This window comes from Lissotriton vulgaris, chromosome 2_1, assembly GCF_964263255.1.
Source record: "Lissotriton vulgaris chromosome 2_1, aLisVul1.2, whole genome shotgun sequence".
NCBI lineage: Eukaryota > Metazoa > Chordata > Amphibia > Caudata > Salamandridae > Lissotriton > Lissotriton vulgaris.
The window spans coordinates 60424987-60450957 of NC_141687.1; the positions used below are offsets into that span (position 1 = coordinate 60424987).

General features: G+C 49.0%; 1 protein-coding gene across 4 annotated transcripts in view; it reads right to left on the reverse strand.

Annotated features, from left to right (window-relative positions):
* Positions 1-25971, reverse strand: part of VIL1 (villin 1) — a 154936-nt gene that overhangs the window by 103390 nt on the left and 25575 nt on the right. For all 4 annotated transcript variants that reach the window (XR_015308330.1, XM_086954458.1, XM_086954459.1 and 1 more), the window contains 7 exons: positions 21818-21892; positions 19889-20085; positions 15955-16063; positions 14553-14663; positions 3945-4147; positions 2745-2823; positions 638-736 (listed from right to left, as the gene is read on the reverse strand). Coding sequence is in view for 3 of the 4 variants with exons in the window: in XM_086954458.1 (XP_086810584.1) it covers positions 638-736; positions 2745-2823; positions 3945-4147; positions 14553-14663; positions 15955-16063; positions 19889-20085; positions 21818-21892 (873 nt within the window). In the remaining variant the exon portion in view is untranslated. The remainder of the gene's footprint in view (positions 1-637; positions 737-2744; positions 2824-3944; positions 4148-14552; positions 14664-15954; positions 16064-19888; positions 20086-21817; positions 21893-25971) is intronic.

The window sequence follows — 25971 nt, forward strand, 5'->3', positions numbered from 1 at the left end:
CCGGCCGGGCAATTGTTGTAAATATCGTGAAGCTTCCTTTGCGATATTTTGTCATGAAGTTTTGTCAGGCTCGCCTACTTTGCATCTCATTAGCGATGCAAAGTTAGGCGTGCTGGAAACGAGCGCAAACTCAAGAAAACACACGCTAGCGTGTCCTTGATGATATTCCGATAAAATTATCGCTGCTTTTCGCCCGGAAATGGACACTAAAGCGCCGATAATTCTATCGCCAGCCCTTGATAAAATGCCCCCAGCTTCTTGGTCCCTGCTCTGTCGACTTTTCTCTCCATCCATTCATCTTTCTCCTCCCTCAGGTCTCCTGTCTATTTCTCCCTATGTGCCTGCCGCTCTCCACCCATTAACGTCGTCAAGTTGTCAATACGTTCGCCCATTTAAGCATCTGTTCTATTACGAGGTGATCTGTCCATTTGTCCGTCCATCTACACTCAGTTCTTTCATCCATGCATGCACCTATTCATCCATCTGCTCTCTTGTCTTTTTCATCCATTTGTTCGTACATTAATCTATCTACACCCCTACTGCGCAATGGCTCTATCTGACCTGTCTTAAACAGCCCATCAGAAGCGCTGGGCCTTCGGCTGCTCCCCACGTGTCACCCCTCACACCTGTCACTCACCTGTGCCCGGCTCATGGCCTGCTGCTTCTCCTCCTTGCTGGCATTGCACCCCCTCCACACAAAGATCTTCTGGCCGCCCTGGTCCAGGATGTAGCAATCCTGCAAAGACATGGAAGCAACCAAGTCAGAAAGACCCGGAGGGGGGGTGGCACTGTGCATATGTGTTTGTCAGACCAGAGAGTGGAGCCCTGAAGCGTAAAGGTGATTAATAAATCCCCCTAGCAAGGGCTGGATTCAGGACTCAAGACAGCCTGGAACCCGCAGGTTCTGGGGAGCCTGCAGTATGTTCACAACACAGGGCCTTATTTACAAGAAACTGACGCATCAGCATCAGTGGGTCAATTTCCTTGTGCCTGCGCCAAATGTCCTTGCGACACCATGGATGAGCGGTATTTACAATACAGGGCTCCATGGCGCAAGGATTAACAGATGTGTCAGAAATACTGATGCATCTGTTGGCGCAAAAGTGACGCATTGCTGGAGTTGGTCATAAAACTGAAGTAATTCCAGTAATGCGTCAGAACACATAGGTGAGTCCCTTTGTAAAACCCCAGCGTCATTTCTGACGCCTGGTTTGAGAAGGCGTAGGGATTTTGATGCAGTCAAGTCGTAAAGTGGAGCGGCTAAATGTAAATTCCTGAGAGTGCAGCAGGAAACATCAGTGACAGTGTCTCATCTGGCGTCATGTCTCCACTTCTAGATGCCACACGTGGAACGCTCTCTCTCTAGTTCTACACCACTGTCTCTGCGTTGGAGGCCACATGTGGTGTGTGAAATGCTGGGGGCCTCATCCACAGACCTGTCTATGTTCTGCTGGTCACACATGCTGTCTTCAATTTTTCTGGAGGTCTCTTGTGCGTGGTGCAGTTTGGAACGATTGTCCTCAGAGCAGTCCTTGTTCTGGAGGTGACTTGTGCTGAGTACAGTTTGAGATCATTATCTTTAGTACTGCCAATTCTTCTGGAGGTCACTTGAGCTTTGTAAAGTTTGGAATCATTGTCTTCAGCGCTGTCTCTGTTCTGGATGTCACTTGTGCTGTGCACAGCTATGGCACCCTTTTCTGGAGTACTGTCTCTCTGTTCTGGATGTCACTTGTGCTGTGCACAGCTATGGCACCCTTTTCTGGAGTACTGTCTCTGTTCTGGATGTCACTTGTGCTGTGCACAGTTATGGCACCCTTTTCTGGAGTACTGTCTCTGTTCTGGATGTCACTTGTGCTGTGCACAGTTATGGCACCCTTGTCTGGAGTACTGTCTCTGTTCTGGATGTCACTTGTGCTGTGTGCAATTTTGGAAGTATTGTCTTCAGTACTGTACTGTCTATTCTGGAGGTCACCTGTGCTGCGTACAGTTTAGAAACACTTGTCTGGGGTACTGTCTCGGTTTCAAATGTGCTGTGCAAAGTTTGGGATCACTGCCGTCTGCGCTGTTTCTTCTCTAAAGGTCTCAGGAGTTGTGTGCGATTTTGGAACCATTGTCTTCAGTACTATTATGGACGTGACTTGTGGTGTGTACAGTTTGGAATCATTGTCTTTGTTCTGAGGTCACTGAAGCTGTGTTCAGTTTGGCATCCTTGTCTGGAGTTTAGTCTCTGTTTCACTTGTGCTGTGCTAAGTTTCAAATTAGCGTCTTTAGCGCCATCTTGTGGCCACTTGAGCTGTGTACAGATTGGAATCATTGCTTGTCAGTCTTGCATCACATGCAGCTGTTTCTGATATATTACATAAGGCGTGCCACGTCACACGAGTGCAGATTTACATCCAGTGACCCCAGAGGGCTGTGACGTCAATTCTTCGTTCAGAAGACATGAAGAGCACGGGCGAACAGGGGCCCTTCCTGCTTCTTTTGATCTCTCTCAGGTAGACAGACAGACCTGTGCCCTCCTTGTGGCTCACAGTGCGAGTGAAAGCCTCCTCCCTCTCTCCCCTCAGCCTCGAGCTGATCAAAGCCCAGGGTAGCCAGGAACAGTGGAGGTTTTAGAAAAGTTTAAGGAAAGGGTCTACAAAATAAATAAACACGCTTAGGAACGGCGTTCCTAACATTTCCCACCCACTTTGACCTGGGAGTCCAAGTAATTGATCACTCCAACTGATTGTTGTGCAGCTTACTTCATGACTGAGCAGGTCCTGGGTCAAAGGTCGGACAGCCACTTCTTGCACCACCAGGTTCCCATCGCTATCTGTGACACTGTGAAGAGGAAGGTGGAAACCAGTGAGAGGCTGAAGTCTATTAGACAGTATAAAGCCAGGGTAACAGCAATGTTATTGACATTATTTATACAGATAACACCACAAAATAAAGCGCTGGGACACTCAGTTGTGTCTTGCTGTCTACACTCTACAAATAATACATTGAATCATTAGGTGTAGATTTTCAATTAATTCCTGCAAAGGGGCGATATCTTTATAAATGATACTTATAACACAATACTTATGTCAGACGATGTGTTGACTACAATATTCGGATCCCACACCCCTGGAATGAAAATTCAATGGCCCACTGATGGCTTCACTGGGAGGCTCTCTACTACCAGCACATCTCCGAGTGAAGGACATTTTTAAGTACTCAGGGCCACATGTACGACCGCCAGATTTTGAGAGTTCCTAATTGCGACTTTTTGCAACTCGCAATTAGAAAGTTGCAAAATGCGATGTACAACAGCGTGTTTGACACGCTTTGCGATTCCCAGTGGGTCGCAAATGGACCTGTCTCATCAATATTCATGAGGCTGGTCGCAATTTGCGACCCATTGGGAATGGCCAAAATCCCAAGGATGGTGCCCTGCTGAGGCAGCAGACCACCATGTCTATGAGTGTTTTTTCAATAAAGCAAATATTTGGTTGGAAACGCAGCCTGTTTTCTTTAATAAGATGCATTAAAAAAATAAATATGAAAGTTTTCTTTTCATTTTTTAAGAGCAGGCAGTGGTCACCACTGCCTGCTCTTAAAAAATGTGTGTGCCCAAGGGACCCCTTCCATTTGTGAATGGGTTACCACCAACTTGAAACTAATTGTAAACTGCGAATCCTTTGCGATCGCCTTCTGGTCATCAAACATTCATACATCCCCTGTGACTTGGTATAAGGAAGGAATGCCCTTAACACCCTCCTTTGTAATACCGACTCGCAAACCCTATTTTGCGATTTGTTACTAGGTTACTGACTTGCAAAATAGGGTTAGTACATGTTAAAAGGCTAGTCAGCAGTCGCAAACGGCCCAATTGTCCATTTGTGATCACTACAATGTTTTTTACACTTGGCCCTCGGTTCCGTTCACACTCTCCTCTAAGCCGACTCATCCCTACTCACTGGTAGAGCTTGATCGTAGTCTTCAACTTTTGATCCACCACCTCATCGGGGATGGGGGGCTTGATCTCCCGCTTCTCCCCCAGGACATGTCTCAGGAGAGACATCAGCTCTGCGGAGGCCGCCTCGTCTTCGCCGTCCACCACGCCCACCTGGGCCCGGCCGCCGCGCTCCCGGTCCCGGATATCCTTAGCCAGGTTCATGCCCTGCAAATGGATGCAAAACAACCCCATTTTTAAAGGCAGTAACCCTGCATGACGTGTTTGCAGAATGAGTCTGTCAATATGGGGCGTGGGGTATAGAGGAAGGACGTGCCTTGAGGTTTTGTTTATGTTTCACTTTTTAATAATCAAATAAAAAGCACTGAAAGTAGGTCTCTGTGACCCTACACAGAAACAGCATTGCATCAGTGAAATTCACAGTTCTATTACCTGAGGCTTGAGATTGCTGAAGACAAATGACCCTAAATCTGGATTCTTGTGTAGTATTTGATTCTATGATGGTGCTGTTTTCCACATAGGACTGTTCTCGTACGGGAGACAGCGTTTACAACGCTGTGAGTACCACGTGCGTTGGTAACAATGCGGATGTTACATCGTCCGCGTTGTTACCACGCATGGCATTACAACGCTAGTCGTTTCTACGTCTTGCACTAGATGGCGTGCAGCACAAGGGAATGTGTCCAACACTTTCCCTGCTGTTGCTCTAACTGGAGTAGGAATAGTAATTTATACTATTCCTAAGTCCAGCGCGCCATCTAATGCAAGTCGTAGAAACGACTTGCAAAGTAATGGCATGCGTGGTAACAATGCGGACGATGTAACTTCCGCGTTGTTTCCGACCGCGATGAAATATGTGCTGTTGTAATGTCACATATTCTTCTTGTACATCTAGCCTCTGTGGACATGAACAAAATGTCTCCTTGGTTCTTTGTTGTTTACTTTTCAATCAATAATTCCATGTCCTAATCCTGGTTCCCCACTTCTGGGATCCCCTGAAAACCCCTGCACCACCCTGTGCATCAGTTCCTTTAACTTCCCAAACTGCGCATGTTTGGAAACAGCTAAACCACACAGTAATAAACTCTGTAGAAAGCAACTGGATGTTCACATTTAGGGGAAGATTCACAAAGGTACTTGCAAACCTTAATGAAACCAAAGTACATACATCATACATTACATACATGGTCAAAATCCTGTTATGTGTCAGAATCAGTAATGTAATGATTTTGCCTTCATAAATGAGATGTATTCATTTGGGAATGGCAGAATGTTTGTCTGAGCAAAACTGATGACATGGGTGGGTCTGAGGTTGAAACAGGGGGAGCCAACCTGCAAACATGGCTAAGCACCCACTGAATCACAACCCTGTGAGTAGTCACAATGTTTGTAGGCATTTTCCACCCTGTAAATGTTTGGTGGGACTAAATCTGTATTCGGGATGGGAATAGGGAGGAGACTTGCCCAAATCAATGAAAACATAGAAGAAGGGACTGCCTCATGGGGAAATATATACCTCACACAAAGGGGCCTATTAGGATGGCAGGCGGACTTACGTCCGGCGCCATCCCTGCGGAGCTGGGACCGTCCGCCATAGATGTGCTGGTCAGGGGCGCAACTAGGTCTTAATTTCGGGGGGGGGCTAACATCAATCAATCAATCAATCATTGACACTTATAAAGCGCGCTACATACCCGTAGGGTCTCAAGGCGCTGGGGGGGGGGGGGGGGGGGGCGCTACTGCTCGAACAGCCAGGTCTTCAGCTTCTTCCTGAAGGAGAGGTGGTCTTGGGTCAGGCGCAGGTTGGTCGGGAGGGAGTTCCAGGTCTTGGCGGCCAGCAGGGGAGAAGGACCTTCCTCCTGTAGTCGCTCTTCGGATGCGGGGGACGGCGGCGAGGGCATGGTTGGCTGATCGAAGGTGGCGTTTGGGAGCGTAGAAGTTGACTCGGCTGTTGAGGTAGCTCGGGCCTTGGTCGTGTAGGGCTTTGTGTGCGTGGGTGAGGAGGCGGAAGGTGATTCTTTTGTTGACGGGGAGCCAGTGAAGGTCTCTCAGATGTTCGGAGATGTGACTGGTTCGTGGGATGTTGAGGATGAGTCTGGCTGAGGCGTTCTGGATCCGCTGGAGTCTCTTCTGGAGCTTGGCGGTGGTACCGGCGTAGAGGGCGTTGCCGTAGTCCAGTCGGCTGGTGACGAGGGCCTGGGTGACGGTCTTTCTGGTCTCGGTGGGGATCCACCAGAAGATCTTCCTTAGCATGCGTAGGATGTTGAAGCACGCCGAGGAGACGTTGTTGACCTGCCTGGTCATGGAGAGGGAGGAGTCCAGGATGACGCCCAGGTTTCGTGCATGGTCTGTCGGTTTGGGTGCGGTGCCCAGGGCGGGAGGCCACCAGGAGTCGTCCCAGGCGGAGGGTGAGGAGCCCAGGATGAGGACCTCCGTCTTGTCCGAGTTCAGTTTCAGGCGGCTGGTCGTCATCCACTCGGCTACCTCTTTCATCCCTTCGTGCAGGTTGGCTCTGGCGGCGGCGGGGTCGTTGGTCAGGGAGAGGATCAGCTGGGTGTCGTCGGCGTAGGAGATTATGCTGAGGTTGTGTTTGCGTACGATGGCCGCGAGGGGGCTCATGTAGACGTTGAAGAGGGTGGGGCTCAGAGATGATCCTTGGGGGACGCCGCAGATGACTTCGGAGGCCTCTGACTTGTACGGTGGTAGGCGGACTCTCTGTGTTCTTCCGTCGAGGAAGGAGACGATCCATTCCAGCGCCTTGTCCTGGATGCCGATGTTGCTGAGGCGCCGTACTAGGGTGCGGTGGCAGACCGTGTCGAATGCCGCGGAGAGGTCTAGGAGGATGAGGGCCGCTGTTTCTCCATTGTCCATCAGGGCTCGGATGTCATCGGTGGCGGCGATGAGGGCGGTCTCGGTGCTGTGGTTGGCTCGGAAGCCGGACTGTGAGGGGTCGAGGGATCCGTTCGTCTCGAGGAAGGCGGCCATCTGCTTGTTGACGGTCTTCTCGATGACTTTGGCTGGAAACGGGAGGAGCGAGATGGGGCGGTAATTCTTGAGTTCGGTGGGGTCCGCTGTGGGTTTTTTGAGAAGAGCGCTGAGTTCGGCGTGCTTCCAGCTCTCGGGGAAGGTGGCGGTGTCGAAGGATGTGTTGATGATGTCTCGCAGGTGGGGTGCGATGACAGCGTCGGCCTTGTTGAAGACGTGGTGAGGGCAGGGGTCGGTCGGTGATCCGGAGTGGATGGAGTTCATCGTGCGGATGGTGTCTTCGGTGCTGATCGGGGTCCAGGCGTGGAGGGTGGTGGTGGGGGGTGGTTGTTCGGTCATGGTGTGCGTTGGTTGGTTGTTGAAGCTGTTGTGTATGTCCGCGATCTTGTTGTGGAAGTATGAAGCGAGGGAGTTGCAGAGGTCTTGCGATGGGGTGATGTCGTTGTTTCCTGCGCTGGGGTTGGAAAGCTCTTTCACGATGTTGAAGAGTTCCTTGCAGTTGTGTGCGTTGTTGTCCAACCGGTCCTTGAAAGCTGTTTTCTTGGCGGCGCGGATCAGCTGGTGGTGTTTCCGGGTGGCAAGTTTGAAGGAGGTCCTGTTGTCCGGTGTCGGTTCCCTTTTCCAGACTTTCTCGAGGGCTCGGCAGTTCTTCTTGGAGCTCTTGAGTTCGACGGTGAACCATGGGGCCTTCTTGCTGCCGGGTCTGCTAGGCGGGGTCCTCAGTGGGGCGAGTTCGTCCGCGCAGTTGCTGATCCACTTCGTGAGGTTGTCTGCGGCCTGGCTGGGGTTCGCTGAGCTGGCAGGAGGGTGCTGGCTCAGGGAGGTGGCGAGCTGGTCTGCTGTGATCTTGTTCCAGCTTCTGCGGGCGGCCTGTTTCTGGTGGTGGTGGGTCGTCGTTCTCTTGAAGGTGAAGTGGACGCAGCTGTGGTCCGTCCATTGAAGCTCTGTGGCGTGGCTGAAGTCGATGTCTGTGCTGGAAGAGAAGACTGCGTCGAGTGTGTGTCCGGCGAGGTGGGTGGGGGTGGACACCAGTTGCTTGAGTCCCAGGTTGGCGAGGTTGTCGAGCAGGGTGCTGGTGTTGCGGTCGTTGTTGTTCTCCAGGTGAAAGTTGAGGTCTCCCAGGAGGATGTAGTCAGCAGAGGGGAGGGCGTGCGGGCTGACGAAGTCGGCGATGTCCTCGCTGAATTGCGTGCGTGGTCCAGGGGGTCGGTAGATCAGGGTGCCTCTGAGGGTGGTGTTCGGGTTGGTGTGGATCTGGAAATGCAGGTGTTCGGCGCTGGTCAGGGTGTTGTCGGTGCTGGTCGTGAGACGGATGGTGCTCCTGTGGATGATGGCGATGCCTCCTCCCATCTGGTTGGCGTTTCGGTCCCTCCGAACGATCTTGTAGCCCTCTGGGATAGCGATGGCGATGTCGGGAGCTGAAGAGGCGTTCATCCAGGTCTCCGTGAGGAAGGCAACGTCAGGGGCTGTGGCGTCTAGGAGGTTCCAGAGTTCGATGGCGTGTCTGTGGACGGAGCGGGTGTTGAGCAGGATGCACTTGAGGTGGGTGCTGCTGGTGTTCGACTTGGCGGGTGCTGGTGCGAGGCTGGTCCGGGTGCAGGAGAACTTGCAGGCGTGGCAGCTGAAAGGTCCGTGGGTACCTCGTGGAGCGGCTAGGTGGCATTCTGGGAGTCGGCCGGTGTTGAGTGCGTTGAGGGTGGCGGCGGAGTACGTCAGGCGGGTAGGTCGGGGTCTTCGGGGGCCAGGGGTCCTGGCGCTGGTCGCGATCCGGTCGCGGACGGGCGCAGACGGGCTTACCTTTGGCGCGCCTTCGGCGCACAATCGGCGCGTCCGCTGCGCGTGACCGCTGCGCGTTCGCACGGTCGCCATTTAAGGCGAAGTGCGCGGGTGAGCGGAGCAGCTGGGAGGCGGGAGCGGGGAGGGTACAGAAGAAAAAGGGGCGGGGCTAATGGCGGTGGCGGGAAGCGGGAGCGGGGAGGGAGAGTGGCGAGGTAGGCGGGCAAGCAGGAAGGAGACAGGCACAATGGAGGTCAAATACACGAGGAGAAAAACGTCACAGAAAAAACAGGCAATAATACAGGACAAAACGGGGAAAAAACAGTGGAAACGCGATCTCGGGCACAGAAATAAAACAAGCACAATTTTCCGACAAAACGGGCAAAAACCAAAGGGGAGCGCTCAAGGCAGCAGCGAGGACGGCGCTGAGGCAGAGGCAGGCACTGGGGGCACAAGCAGCAGCTGGTGGCCGTGCGGCGCGGGGGTGTCCCACAAGTGGGTCACACTCACCTGCGTCGCACAGTCGCCATTTAAGGCCAAGTGCGCGGGTGGGCGGAGCAGCTGGGAGGCGGGAGCGGGGAGGGTACAGAAGAAAAAGGGGCGGGGCTAATGGCGGTGGCGGGAAGCGGGAGCGGGGAGGGAGAGCGGCGAGGTAGGCGGGCAAGCAGGAAGGAGACAGGCACAATGGAGGTCAAATACACGAGGAGAAAAACGTCACAGAAAAAACAGGCAATAATACAGGACAAAACGGGGAAAAAACAGTGGAAACGCGATCTCGGGCACAGAAATAAAACAAGCACAATTTTCCGACAAAACGGGCAAAAACCAAAGGGGAGCGCTCAAGGCAGCAGCGAGGACGGCGCTGAGGCAGAGGCAGGCACTGGGGGCACACGCAGCAGCTGGTGGCCGTGCGGCGCGGGGGTGTCCCACAAGTGGCAGATGAAGGGGCGTGGCTAATGTTAATCAATGGGGCGGAGCTAAAATGGCAGATAATCAGGATCGGTTAATGCTCAGGTCAAGCCGAGAAAAAAATGTGGTGAATTCTGCATTTGAAACTGGACAACAATTAAAGCACACATTTTCGTTAATTTGATGCATTTATATGCACACACACACACCCACATTTCCTTAAAACCCTACAACACTTCAACTCATACCAACCCTAAAATTGCCCCCCTGGCACCCCAAAGCCTATACCTACCCTGAACCCTAAAATTAACCCAAAACCCATACCCACACTGAACCTCAAAATTACTCCTGGCACCCTAAAACCCATTACCACCCTGAACCCTAAAATTACCCCTGGCACCCCAAAACCCATACCCACCTGAACCCTAAAATTACCCCTGGCACCCCAAAACCCATACCCGCAGTGATCCCTAAAATTACACCCTTGCCCCCCAAACCCATACTCACCCTGAATCTTAAAATTACCACTAGCACACCAAAACACATACCCACCCCACACCCTAAAATTGCCCCCTGGCACCCCAAAATCCATTACCACCCTGAACCCTAAAATCAACCCCCTGGAGCCCCAAAACCCATACCCGCCCTGAACCCTAAAATTACCCCTGGCACCCCAAAACCCATACCCACCCTGAACCCTAAAATTACCCCTGGCACCCCAAAACCCATACCCGCAGTGATCCCTAAAATTACACCCTTGCCCCCCAAAACCCATACTCACCCTGAATCTTAAAATTACCCCTGGCACACCAAAACACATACCCACGCTGAACCCTAAAATTAACCCCCTCACACCCTAAAACCCATACCAGCCCTAAACCCTAAAATTACCCCAGGCACCCCAGAAACCATACCCATGCTGAACCATAAATTACCCTCTTGCCCCCCAAAACCCATACCCACTCTGAACCCTAAAATTACCCCTGGCACCCCAAAACCCACAAAACCCATACCCGCAGTGATCCCTAAAATTACACCCTTGCCCCCCAAAACCCATACTCACCCTGAATCTTAAAATTACCCCTGGCACACCAAAACACATACCCACGCTGAACCCTAAAATTAACCCCCTCACACCCTAAAACCCATACCAGCCCTGAACCCTAAAATTACCCCTGGCACCCCAGAAACCATACCCATGCTGAACCATAAATTACCCTCTTGCCCCCCAAAACCCATACCCACTCTGAACCTTAAAATTACCCCAGGCACCCCAAAACCCATACCCATGCTGAACCATACATTCCCCTCTGGCACCCCATAACCCATATCCACCCTGAACCCTAAAATAGCCCCCCTGACATTCCAAAACCCACACCTGCCCTAAACCCTAAAATTACCCCTGGCACTATAAAACACATACCCACGCTGAACCCTAAAATTAATCCCATGGCACCCCAAAACCCACACCCACCCTGAACCTTAAAATTACCCCTTGCACCCCAAAACCCATACCCATGCTGAACCATAAATTCCCCCCGGCGTCCCATAACTCATACCAACCCTGAACCATAATTCCCCCCTGAAACCCCATAACCCATTCCCACCCTAAACCCTAAAATTGCCCCCTGACACCCCAAAACCCACACCTGCCCTGAACCCTAAAATTACCCCTGGCACACCAAAACACATACCCACGCTGAACCCTAAAATGTTCCCTGGCACCCCATAACCCATACCCACCCTGAACCCTAAAATAGCCCCCTGACATCCCAAAACCCACACCTGCCCTGAACCCTAAAATTACCCCTGGCACACCAAAACATACCCACGCTGAACCCTAAAATGTCCCCTGGCACCCCAAAACCCATACTCACCTTGAACCCTAAAATTGCCCCCTGGAACCCCAAAACCCATACCTGCTCAGAACCCTAAAATTACCCCCTGGCACCCCAATCCGTAACCCACCCTGAACCATAAAATTACTCACTGGCACCCTAAAACCCACACCCACCCTGAACTCTAAAATTACCCACTACCACCACAAAAAAAAAAATGAACACTACAAACTTACACTACATTTGCATATTTGGAGGGGACTGTCCTCTTTGACGTTTCTGTGTATGTAAGTCAAGAACAACATTCAAAGTAACCTAGACATGCAGGCAGTAGGTAATGCTGTACTGAAAAATGCATTAAAGTTACTGGGACTTACATAAATAAAAAACTGCTGCCTGCTCCTCTGATACTATACTGTGGAGGCTGGCTGATCAGCAGCACTGTGTCCTGGCATCCAGCCCCTCGAAGGTCTCAGAGTAGATAGGTGGGGGTCAAATGGCTCCTGGATTCTCCTTGCCTGGGCCTCCTCTGCTTCTTCCCTGGTGCCCTTGGATGCGAAAATAGAAAGATCCATGGCCCTGTTCACCATTTATCTGGTGAGCAGCGCCTTGGATGTGAATTCCATCCAAGTACACAGACAGCAGGGGCAAAGGGATGGCCAGTGCAGGTGATGCTTTTCCTTTGTAAATTAATTCCTGCTGGCGTCATAGCCCAGGGGTTGCTGTCTGCGCACTTGTACTTGTATGAAATACACATCTATACAAGTGCACAGACAGCACCCCATGGGCTATGACGCCAGCAGAAATTCCTTTACAAAGGAAAAGCATCACCTTAACTGGCCAGCCCTTTCCCCCTGCTGTGCACTTCACACCCCATGCTCACAACCTATCAAGTGCTTAGGTGAAATCCCTGCCTTCAGGCAAGGATTTCACCTCGCGGCGTCACCGTAAAGGAAAACAAGAGGTGGGGGCAGGAGGTCACTCCCTGAAGCAGAGGCTGGCTGGCTCGGGCTGCTGGGCCTCTCAGAAAGCATTAAAAAAATCTTTCTCCGATCGGATGCTATCTTGCACCATTTCAGTGCGTGTAATCTTATCCCGGGCAGAGGAGGCGACGGGGGGGCTGAAGCCCGGTGAGCCCAATGAGTGTTGCGAGCCTGGTGCTGGTCCCGCCCGCCGAATTAGGATGCATCGCCGCCAGGGAAAGGCCGGTGTTTGCCTGCATCCTAATCTGGTGGACGGTGCCTGCTAGGCACCGCCACCATTTTGGGCTCCCTGGATCGTCCGCCAAGCAATCGCGACCATTGCTGGTGGCAGATGGTCTTTGCATCTACTGTGGATGCCTTCATGTTCCCACCGCCATCCTATTCTGGTGGTGGGAAATATTATCAGTTCAATGGCGGAAGGACCGCCGCCGCAGGGCCCGACGGTTGCCACCGCCGTCCCTGCGGTGGCGGTCCCTCCGCCATCATAATCAGCCCCAAGGTTAGATTGGGATCACTGACAGAATATCGGAAGCAAAAATACCGTTTGGCAGAAATATCAAAGACCAAAGTATGCAGAAGGTGGGAGTGCAAATAGGTAAGCATAGATTTACTATTCCTAACTCCACGTCTACGTACCTTGAAGACATATATATATTGCCATGGTACATACATGTGGAGTTACATACAGTAAAACTTTGATTACACATAGAAACTCACCTTCGTGATATTTTTGCCTTGATTTTCTTGAGCAGATATTTTCTGTTTCTGATATTCTTTCTAAGCACCGTGTTAACCACCCCTTTACATGGCATTTATAGTTAATGGATTCTGACTTGTGTCCCTACAGAAGGGCCAGTGTATGGCAGTGGGTCATTTTCTGATGCTCTTGAGGGCATCAAATGAATCTGTGCCCAGAGGACTGAAGCCTAAGTTGGCGCAAGAACCACCAGGCAGACAACCAGGGTTTCCATGACTAATAAATTAACATACAATGTATATGGATGTGGGTAATTTTCATATTTATTGTTTACACTGAATATATTGGGGCAAATTTACAAGAACGGATGCATCTCTGCATACTAGCAGAGATGCGTCAATTAATTTGCAGCACGTTAAAGAAACATTGGGCCACCATGGATGCGTCACATTTACAATGCGGCGCACCGTGGTGCAAGGGTGGACAGGTGCGTAACTCATCTATTGGCGTTAAGGCAACGCATTGCTGGAGTTGTGTTGCAAGCACGACACACTCCAGCAATGCTTCGGACTGGCGTAAGGTTTTGACGCTGTGGCGTTGTAAAAGTGCCTCTGTGAAATTTTGCGCCACTTTTACGAGGCTTTCTTGCGTGGGAACGCACACCCTGCTTACATTATTCCTGGCGCAGGTATAATGCGACGCAGGGCTTTACAACGTGATGCATCTCCATAGATGTGTCACGTTGTAAATGTGCCGCATATGGTGCATTGTTTACGACGGCACTGCGTCACAAAAGTGACGCAACCGCGGCGTAAAAGTGTCGCAAGGGGCTTGTAAATCTGCCCCATTGAGTGACCCTGGACTCCTGGCAGAGAGTGCCAATGATAAACGATTCCTTCAGTCCGGCCCTTGGAGCAGACTATCCAAACGTGGCCATTTCTGGAGCACCCCGCGTACACACACTGAGCCTACTCCAGTGTTGGGGTGAGGAAGTAGGCTCTGCCCGTTATAGCACCACTGTACTCAATCTATTTCAGATACCACAAGGGAAACGCGCGGTGCGGCCGCAGGAATATTATCCAAAAAAGTCTTTATTCGCCATTAGTGTAGCTAATTATCTTTTGATGCCCCATCTTGTTTCCTTTATAGCGCTTTCTGTCACAAGCCAAGTCCCCGTAGCACTGTAAATAATAGACTATCTACTTGAATGACAAGGGAAAGCCCAGTAAATAATTTTAACAATGTTAAAAATGTTAGTTGGCCTATTCAAGGTTTACGTTTTAATTTCCTCTTAGGATATATGTTAGCTCCCTGCTGTGTGTGTTCATGAGCCGACATGATAGAGGTGTCCAAGCGATGGTGCCGTCCAGGAGGCCCTGCTGTGGGATCCAAGTAGGTCTCTGCAGATCCCAGCAGATCCGTACCTTTATCCTCTCCATCCGGTTACTCTGTGGCCCGTTCCACTGGACGATCAGCTTTCCAAGGTCGAGCAGAAAGACGTCCCCCAGGTTGAAACTGTCCCAGCTCATCTCCACCTGCAATGGAACCACAGTTGGGTTACAGCATCTCCAGCACTCACCTGTGATCTGCTGCATACATTGCATTGACAAAAAAGACAGAGTAGGAAATCTGTCACCTGCAACTCGGCACTTTAATAACAGTTACTTCTCTAGACATTTTTCGAAACAGCAGTGCCTCAAATTAATGCCCAGGACCTCTGTTAGACCGGTAGTGTGTGGCTGAAGCATGTTGGTGTTTTTACACTAGGGTCATAGGACCACAATATCCTGTTTACCCCGTGTGTATATATAGTTTTTATCCTTCCCAGCCCCCCCACCAACCTTGGGATGGTTGAAGAATTTTATTTAACAGTCTATAACCCCCCTACATTTTCCAAAGAGCTCCCTGGAACACGGTTGAGCCCACCCCGACCTTTACAAGTCAGGGTGAACCCGATGAAGAAGCGTGCCACTACCAGAGCGGGTGGGGTAGGGTGGCCAGATTCTCAAAACAAAAAACTGGGACAGGTCATAGACATAGAAGTAGGACTACGGTTTGCAGCAACCATCGACATAAAAGTAGGATTATTTGACAGCTGTCATAGACATAGAAAAGGGACAACAATGACAGCTCCCTCCACAGACCGAGATGATGCGGTCTGTGGATGATGATGAGATCTTTTATTGGCACCCTTCTCCTTTACACAGCAGCATTAGTACTTCTTATTACATTTACACTTTTAAGGACTACAGCATATATTTGCCAAACATCAATTAAACATCACAGGCTAGCAAATGCCAGTGCAAAGAGAGCATGCATGTGCATGCTCAACCGGAACAATGAAAAACAGGGACATTTCTGTGTTTACCTGGGACACTGGTTGAAAACGGGGACATTTGAGCCACTTGGAGAAAAGTGTCGGGACACTGGGACACTTCTCCAAAAACGGGGACCGTCCTGGGAAAATGTGGATGTCTGGTCACCCTAGGTGAGGGGTGTATTACAAAAAATGCTTTTCCTTTTTCCCGCCACTGAGTGTGGTGGAGCGGAGGTGTCGCATTACTGCCGCCCTCAGGAGGAGGGTACTCTACTGGTTGTTCTATATTGAGTACGGAGGACGTATCCCTTTACCTTGCGGACCCGAAAGGACCTCTCCACACCCTCCTAGGTCCAGGAGTTTGTTGACCCTCCTGCACCTCAGTGTTTAAGTGATCTGCATGGATACCAATCCCTTGACCCTGAGGGTCTCCGTCGTTCCCCTCATGCCCTGTTACTGTTTTCAATAAACTCCCGCCTCACTCCAGACTGAGCCTGTCTCTCACCCACCTCTCCGGCTGCCACGTTCTTCTTGCCTTTGACGTGCAGGAGGCGCTTCACGTTGTACGTGTTGGTCTCCACGTGCTTCATGCCGGACGCTGCTCCCCCCTTCTTATAGCTGCAAAACAGAGCACAGTCAGGGCAGGGGCTCCAAAGGGGTGGATGACATCAAGAGCTGAGGAGGAGCTGGACAGGACAGATAAGATAGGCAGGGCAGGTGGGGTGGGCACAAGTGTGCTGGACTGGTGGGCTGGATGCAGGTTGGCTGGGCAGGTGGACTGGGCACAGATGTACTGGACTGGTGGGCTGGACGCAGGTTGGCTGGGCAGGTGGGCTGGACAGATGCGCTGGGCAGGTTGGTAGGATAGGTGGTCTGGACAAGGTATGCTGGCTGGTAGGCTGGACATGAGGGCTCGGCAAGTGGATAGGACAGGAGGGATGGACACAGGTATGATGATTGGTGTGCTGGGCAGGTGGACTGGGCACAGATGTGCTGGACTGGTGGGCTGGACGCAGGTGGGCTGGGCAGGTGGGCTGCAGCAGATGCATGTGTAAGTTGACGGGCATGTCATCCAGGCATTAGGTGCGGTCCATGTTGAACACTCACACCTCTCGGCTCTAATTTAAAAAAATTTGTGGTGGCTTATCTTAGTGAGGTACAGTTACTCTTTCATTTCCGTATGTATGTATTTATCTAATTGTTTTTTTCTTGTTTATTTATTATATTTTTGTAACTGTATATTTGTTAAAATACACATTCAATGTTATATGTGGCAGTTTGCATTTGCTTTACTGTCACATAGTACATATAAGTCACATATAGACAGACACTATGCTTTTGAGCTACTCTTGCAAACTGGCATTAGGCAGACAAGCTTCACTGGCAGGCAGACATTCCTCATGTTTGTTCTTCAATTGTTTAAATGGCTCCTTTTCTATTGCAGAGTGCCTGGTGTGCTATAATAAATACAAACACAATTGCTCTTACTACGCAATGGTCACAAAGTTGTGAATTGTGGAACCGCTGAAGAAGCATTACCATTGGTGAGCGGCAATCACATATTTAGGTCTCGCCTGTGCCAGCGCATTCAATGCATGCGCTCTCGCTTGCGAGAGATATTGTATACCACAAGGGGTTAGCAGCCTGTCGACTGCTTAACATTAGTTGCCTCCATTGTCACTTGTATTTGCTGCCTTCTAATTAGCCAAGGCCGGCTGGCTTCACTTCTCCTTTTTTCAGCCTGATTCATCAAGCTGAAATCGGCTCTCAAAGGGCCAGATTCTGAGAATCTGGCCCTTTGCGAGCTCTATTTTTGCATTTGGGATTCATCATCCCAAATGCAAAAATCGGTAATAGCGATGTCGCAATTTTGCGAGGAATTACATTTAAGGAATCTCTATTTGAGATTCCTTAAATGCAATTCATCATCCATGAAAAAATTGCGAATTCGCAATTTCGGCCAGCTATTTACCGTGAGGTCAGACCTCGTGGTAAATAGCGAAAACTTAGAAAAATGCTTTTAAAAGCATTTTTCTAAGTTGCATGTTGCACACACACATGTCCTTTGGACATGTGTGAGCGCAACACCTGTTTAAATTTGCATTTAAGGGGTGCTACAAGGTGTCCTTTGGACACCCCTGGCACCCTTTAAATCGCTATCTTATTTGCAATTAGCTAATTGCTAATCACAAATATGGAATACTCCCCATTCATTCCTATGGGTCTTTTGGCCCATAGGAATGAATGGGGAGTTATTCCTTATTTGCGATTAGCAATTTACTAATCGCAAATAAGGATTGTGTAGGAATCGCAAATCTTTTTGCGATTCCTACATGAATCCCGTTTTGCGAGTCTGTAATAGCGATTCCTTATGAATCGCTATTATAGACTCGCAAAACGGGTCTATGATAAATCAGGCTATTTGTCTGGGGCATGGACCCAAGTACTGATTGCGTCAGCTTGACTGCTGTCCTTCCGCTGATCACGCTGTGATTGATGTACTGCTTTTAATTGTTTTTCTTCCCTATCATCCTTGTTAAACATCTTGCCATTTGTAGCTGTGTTTTACTATCCCAAACGCTCTTCAAAGAAGCCCTTTTATCCCTTGAAATGTTTTTTTTTATTGTGACAATGGATGTTACGTTCTTTTTTTGTGACAACAGAGGTTATTTGCCTCCAAATGTATTTTGACGAAGATCTGTACATTGGCGCAATTGCCTTTTTTAGGTGATGGGATTTTTTGCCAAATGTCATATTTGCTTTCTTTTTCACACATGAGGAGATTCATTGATTTGCTCAGAATGACAGGGGTTTTGCGTTGAGACCTAACAAGCATTGACAAATCCAATAGGTCTCGCCTTTGATACTATTGGCTCTTTCATTTCCTTTTGTTCATGCTGTACAGCATGGGCATAGATGACGTTTGTAATGATGTGTAGCCATGCTCTATAGCAGTGTGGCTGCTGTGCAGCATGGCTAAAAAAAATAATAACAAAAAGGACAATGACAAAACTAGGACTAATGCACTTTAAAGAAATTACGCCTTAGCCCTGGCTGCATCATAGCGCATTTTTCAAATTAGTTTAGCCACACTGCAAAGCATCCACACTGCTGTAATGCATGGCTACAACTAATTGCCAAAGCAATTAACTCCCATAGGCGAGACTTATTGCCTTTGCCAATGCTTGTATTATTTAGCAGGCACGGTTGCCACCAGAGGCCTTTTCCAGGCTCACCACTAAGGCCAGGCACACCCCATAGCAGGTGGCCTCCCGTCTTGCCTCCCAGTGTCTGATCTGAGTCAAGGTGGTCCAAACCAGGTCTATACTTCCTGCATGGCTGCCGCGGCTCGACTCGCGCTTGCATTGAAAGATGTAGGTCTGGAATCCAGCCAAGGTAACCTAAAGCAGGCAACCAACCCATGAGGCTGTGTTTTTTGAGTGAATGCTGGTACTTGTAGTTTGCTTTTATTCTAAATAATGAACAACAAATACCAACAGGCAAAGGAAAAAGAGCACTGGGCAAACTACTCACACGAGACATGAACAACTCAGAATTGGTCCATCTCTGCACAAATATAACGCAAAATCTAATGTATGGATCAGTATTTGTAAAGTGTGATCTAAATCTAGCAGGGCCTCCGCATGGTGCTGCACATTGCAATAGGGTTGATATGGGAAGTAGTAGAGCTGCATTCACCCTACAGCAAATCCACTACATTGAGGTACCATTGCATCGGAGACAGTACATCGTTATCACTTCTGAGGATGCCGCTACATCAAATAAGGGAAGTTTAAAGGCATGTAATTTAAATATGAGGTGATTTAAGCAAAGGATTAGCATGAAGTTATATTAAATTTAAATTCTTGTATATTATAGGTCCAAATTGACTTTACGGTTAGATTAAGGTACTTTTTTAAAATAAATTAAAAATAGGTTTAGAACAGACTTCGATGGAGTTTGAGTAGAATCACTTTTTAATTTCAAATAATTGAATGCTTGTGTTGGTATTAGGTTAAATTTGCCTTTTATTTAATTTTAATTGAAATAATATTGTATCTAATTTAAGGCTAGGGTGAGGATTAACATAAGTTTTACGGTCGTATATAAATATAATATTATTTGATTAAGGGCTCGGGGTACAATTAGAGTTAGGTTAAGATTAATTAAATTAAAGGGTGATGTGGACAGCAGAGGCCTCCTAAGAAAATCTTTGGGTACTGACACTTATTTTTGTTCTTTTTCTTTATATAAATAAATGACTCTCTTTCATGAAGTAGGCAGCATATTGTAATGAATGAAAAATCAAGTAATGGACAAGACATTGGAACATCAGGTAAGTTTTGAATATTTACAAACAGGATGAAACTGAAAGCAAACAGACAGAAATTAAGGCAGAGGGATGACAGCGCTGGATGTGCCCAGGCCGCAGTGGATACGCACACGACACCCTGCTTGAAGTATCCGCGGAACGTCTCGCTCTCGTGGCCCTGGCACTCGCGATGCTGCACGGCAGCGCCCCCCAAGTGCTCGTCCATCTGGGTGGTGTAGATGGCCGCTGCCCCCTGCTCGTCCGTTGACGACTCATTGCCGATCCAGTAGTGGATGTCGTAAGTGAAGTTGTTGCCAGTTTTGTGAGTCTGAAAAAGAGCATGTGTCGTTTTCAGTTAAAGCGTTCAAAACTGGAACAAGATCCCTTTTGGGGATCCGTGAAATACAACATATTTTAAACGGTGCACGGCACTGAAGATTGAGGGACAGATTTATCATTCTTTCACGCAACGCAACACAGCAAGGCAACGCTGCAAGGCAACTTGATGCCTGAAAGTGAGAGGGCCGGAATGCGCCATATCTATCAAGATGTGGCACCATTCTGCTCTCTCCCTAGTCTGGCCCATTAGTGGCTGCCCAGCACAACACAGACACCCTTGCACTTTGGTGCAAGTGCAGAGGTGTATGCCTTGCAACCAGGATTGATTTTGAGCAGTAACGGACACCTTGCTGCACAAAAACAACTGCAGCACACTTAGAAAGAGGAAACAATGAGGAGAAACATGTGTGCTCTCTCCCTGTGCTGACACACCGGTGGCTGAGAAGCGCCAACACAGACACCCTTGCACCAGAGTGAAGCGGTGTCTGTGTTTCGGCCAAGATTGTTTTGTGCTGAAAAGAACACCTTGCTGCACAAAACCAACTACAGCACACTTAGACAGAGGAGACAACGAGGAGAAATAAAGCTATTCCTTCTTGTTGTCCCTCCCCTGGGAAGGCGAAGTAATTTAATGCAGTCCCAGGTTTACCCCTATTGGTCAATCTTGAAATGCACGAAGATCCATGGGTGGAGCGTGGGAACACGCACGCTCCACTCATGGAATTCTTTCCTAGGGCAGAGTAACACAAGGCTGCGACCCTTGCTGCCTTGTGTTACTCAGATTTAACAGGCAACACAGGGCCAAGCAAGGCAATCTTACGTTGCTTGGTAAATAATGCTTAGAGATTGCGTTGCTCTTGCAACACAATGCGTGACGCAGGGGCAACGCAATACCATGATAGATCTTCCTGTGAATGTCTGCAAAACATGCGTAATGGAGGGGCCGCAGAAGCCACTGGTGCGACCTTTGTGGCTCCTAACACTGCCAATGTGACCCCTGTCTTCAGAGGTGACAAAAGCAGTTTCAAGAACAGAAGGTAAACAGTGCTGGAGGAGCACATGAACTTTCCTCAGTTCCCAGTGGGACATCACAGTTTCCGTTGTTAAAACAAATGCATTCAGTCGTGCAGCACTATTTAGAATACATCCTAAAGTGATACAAATGAAAAATACATACTTAAAAACTTTTTTTTCTCATATGTAATTACTGTAAATACATGAAAAAGTAGCATTGGCAAATCAAACAGTTTGGATCTTGACAAACTGGTGAGATATTTTTATTATTGCTATGATATGCCACAAAAAAGAAAAACAAAAAACAAAAAGCGTGGCTGACTCCGGAGCGAAGGGCTCACGGTTAAATTCCCGTCACCAGCGGCAGCTCAGCTCAGCATCATGTGACTCTGGGCAATAGCTCACTTGATCTCCCTGACAGCCCCCAGCGCTTTGGGCCCCTTAACCCTTTCATTGCTGCCGTCGGCCAACGGCCGTCGCGAGCACTACCTTGGTAGGGCTGCGCACGTCCGTTGGCCGACGCGGCCCCGCCCACATAATAGAACGCCCCGCACTGCAGCGAAATTATCGCCGCGGTAAACTAGTTAAGGATGATATGTTCATGCTTTAAAAATCAGAATTATTATGAATATTATTATTATTGTTAATATTACCACTACCAAGCCCCGATACTAATTGATGACTAATTTGTTGTGTACAGGACTTACCACTAAGGAAACATAGCAGTCCCCCTCGAAGAAGTTACCGTAGGATTTCTCGGGCACAGGAACCATTTGCATGCTCTGAAAAAGAAAGTAACAGCGGATATTGAACACCAGGCTTTTGTGAATGCCCCCCTCCACCACTCCCCCAACATCATGAGAAGAGTACAGGGTTTCTACGTAATAGCGACTCCTAGTGGTGAGGCTGCAGAGCAGGAATCCCTCATACTTCAAGCAGCCTCTTATCTCCCCTAGAGGTCACCTGAGCCAAAAGAGTCTAGGTTTAAATTTCGAAATTAATATCCAACAAAAGAGCTGAGCTGTTTCCTGAGAAACGGCAGGAAGATTTGTGCACATACATTTCAGGACTTCAAAGGATTTTCGGTGTTCCAAGCAAATAACATTTTAACAACTGGAGAACATCCATACACTCAAAAAGGCAATTTTGGGTATTTTTTCTGTACTTTGGCATTTTATGCTACCCCTCACCGGCCTTAAACAGGGCACAAAAATGCACAAATAAGTTGCCAACTGAGCAGAAGGATACATTAGATTAGAAATAAAGAAAATAACCGGCGATAGTAGGGAGTATAGGGCCACCCCCTGAAGACTGAGGCTTAATTACTGCCCATGGATAGGATTATTTACTGCGTGAACGGTTACATTAAGGGATATGCTTCCCTAATACCCGGTTACTTACCGGTAATTTTCATTACTCCGAGTCCATTTTTTCCTCGTCACATTCCTTACATATGAGTTTATCTCCATTCATGCAAAAACTAATTACCAAACTTGGCTTTCCCTTCCCAATCCAAGATGGCCTCCATACCCATGAGTACAAAAAAATCACTACCTGGGAAGGACTTTCTGAAATAATCAAGCATAGACAGAAACGAGTGGAACAACAGCAGAGGCGGGTGGGAACTCAGAACTTTGACTAGGAAGACGTGGACTCGAAGTAATGAAATGACTGGTAACTAACCGGGGATTACCTGCTCGTCCGTCTTCCTTGCACAGTCCTTATGTATGAGTACATACCCAAGCCAAACATTGATTTCGAAGAAAACCACCCCATGAGCAAATAAAACAGGTGAATTTAATTAAAGAAAAGACTCAAATGACCCAAAATATTACACTGCAGGAGAACCCACAGATCTCGAAACAGCCATACAAAAATAAGAGGATTAATCTCCACACAATTGCAAATGGTAATGGGTCATGAACGTGTAGGGAAGAGCCTAAGTGGCAGCAAACCAACGTTTTGAATTGAAACCCCCTTAAAAGCGGCACAGGAGATAGAAACACCCCTAGTAGGCCTCCCAGGGAAAGACACCGGGACAGGTTGGCCAGTCTTGTAATTGGAATGAGAAATGGGCAGCTTAATCCAACAGGACAAAGGTAGAGAGAAACGGCTTGAAACCCCTCTTCGCCAGACCATGGGAGACAAACAAATCATCCGACTTACGGTACACAGCAGTACGTTGCAAACAGATAAAAAGAATACAGTGGAAATCCAGGGAATTCAAACACAGCTCTTCACCCGACACAGGAGATGGACAAAAGGTAGGCAAAACAACACCAGAATCCAAATGAAATGAGGACACCACCTGAGGGAGAAAGGCTGGACTAGTACGAAGCACCACCTTGTCTGGAGGCCCCTATCTCACCAACCCATTCCAAAAGAAAATGGCCACCAGAAATCCAACCTTGGCCGAAAGAAACGTGAAGTCAATGGACTCCAAAGGCTCAAGTGGCGTACCTTGCAGAACCAGGGGCAAGTCTCAAAGTCACACCGGGAAATAAACAACAGAACGTTGAAGAGAAATACTCTGGAAGAACCGAGCTGCCAGAGGGGCAACAGACAGAACACCAGCCACCTGAACAGCCGCCCACTGACTACACATGGAAGAGACAGCCAACCCCAGCTGAAAACTGTCCAGAAGGAACTCCAACACGGCTGCAGGATCACAAGAAGAAGACAACTCCTTATTCCAACACCAGATGGAAACATTCAGTCAATGACGGCCATAAGCCTTAAGGGTAAACAGCTGCTGGGACTGCTGTGTCAGTGCAGCAGCATCCAAAGAACACCCCTGCCAGGTGCCAGATCGCAAGCCTCAACCTGTGAAGAGTGTCCAAGCGGAAGATGCAGCTGACGGATGGATTGGCAACATCCTATGTAGCCTGACAGACAGATAGAGATGACAAGGGAACCAAGGGTACCTCGTCCAAGTCCAGGCAATCAGCAGAATCTCCGTCTGGTCCTGTACCACCTTCTGAGCCACCCAAGGGAGAAGAGAGATGAGTAGAAAACAATAATGGAGACTCCTGGGCCAGGGAACAGCCAGAGCATCCAGTGCCCAGGACAGAACCAGACAACAGAAGCGGGGAAGAAAGGCATTCTCTTCAGCAGCAAATACATCCAGCCGAGGTTGACCAAACTGACAAAGAATGGACTGATAGGTGCCCAGATCCATACACATCGTCATAGAGGACAGTAACCTCCAACTCAGAGTATCAGCAGGCACATTCTCCTTCCCCGGAAGATAGACTGCCGACAGAGAAAGGAGATGGGATTCGGCTCAAGGGCAAACCCTCTGGGAAAGGAGAAATAGAGAAGGACACATGCTGCCCTGCCAGGACAGATAGGAGCAGACTAATGAATTGTCTGTCTGCACACACAAGGAAGTGCGAAACAACAGGGGTTGGAAAAACAAAAAGGTCTTCAGGACTGCCACCTGCTCCTTCCAATTCAAAGATTTAAGGGCCTCCATCTGATTCCAGCTCCCCTGAGCTGTGGAATGCCCCAGAGTAGCACCCCAGCCACTTCCACTTGCATCAGCCATGAGAGCCAGGACAGGAAGAGTAACCAAAGAAAAACCCTTGCTAGGATGAACAGGGTCTAGCCACCACTGGAGATCCCCATGGATCAGAGGAGTCACAAGAACTAGTGTCTTGCTCACCCGATACACTGGGTTCAAATGCCTCAGGAGATGGTGAACAAGGGGATACAGATGCACCCTTCCCCAAGGAACCAGTGCTAATGTAGAGGACATCTCCCCCCTGACTATGAAACCATGTCCTTGCAGATGCCAGTGGGAGAAGAAGGAGCGGGCAAATGGGAGCGGAAACGAACACAGTGCTCTTCCGACACCAAGACCACCCCCATGTCCATCCTGCAGCATGCCCCGATGAAGAGGAGATTTTCGGATGGTAGGACCTGGGACTTCTTCCAGTTGATCAAGAAGCTGTAGTCCTGCAACAGAGAGGTCACCTTAAGAACCTCCATCTGGGCCTTGGAAAAAGAACACGAGGCAATCATCCAGTCATCCAAATATAGGAAAAGCTGGACACCTTCCGAATGTAAAATGCCCACCAATGGTGCCAAAAGCTCAGTGAACACCCTCAGTGTTGATGCCAGCCTGGAGGGCAGGACCTGGAACTAGTAGTAGTTGCCCTAGACAGCGAACTGGAGGTACCTCTGCTGAGACAGATGCACCGGGACATGGAAAAAGGCATCCATGCAATTGATGAAAGTCCGGAACTCACCCTTCATCAAGAGAGGCAGAAAAAGCTGGAGAGACACCATCTTGATGGATACATTAGGATTATACTATTTGACCCCCTACAGGTCCAGCCCAGGGTGGATCTTCCCTGACGCCTTCTGCACCAGGACAAGCAGGGAATATAACCATGGAAAAACTTCCCAGGGTGAACTGGAATGATGGCAGCCTTCTGGAGCAGCAACTGAATCCCCTGCAGTGAAGCAGCCAACTTCCCCGGGGAGTGAGGTGGTCTCGAACAAAACGGCAAGGAGGAGTGTCACTGTATCCTTCTGAAGCCACCTGGATGGCCCATTCATTTGAAATGACACGTCCAAGTGTCCCAAAAGTACTGCAGATGACCCCCCCTGCATGGATTTTGGAGCAGTCATGCTTTAGGAGGGGTGAAGCAGCAAAGGCAAAGAGTCAGGCTCAGTCCGCTGATACTGTAAAAAAAAGTCCTCCTCAGCCAGACCCTGAGCAGCAGCTGCAAAGCACAAATTCTCCTGCACATGTGGCAGGATTTCAGCCAGATCTGTGCCCTGCGCAAAGTGGCCCTTGATTTCATCTATATCCCCCTCGACTGAAAGATTCATCCTATGAACTGTTATGATTCCC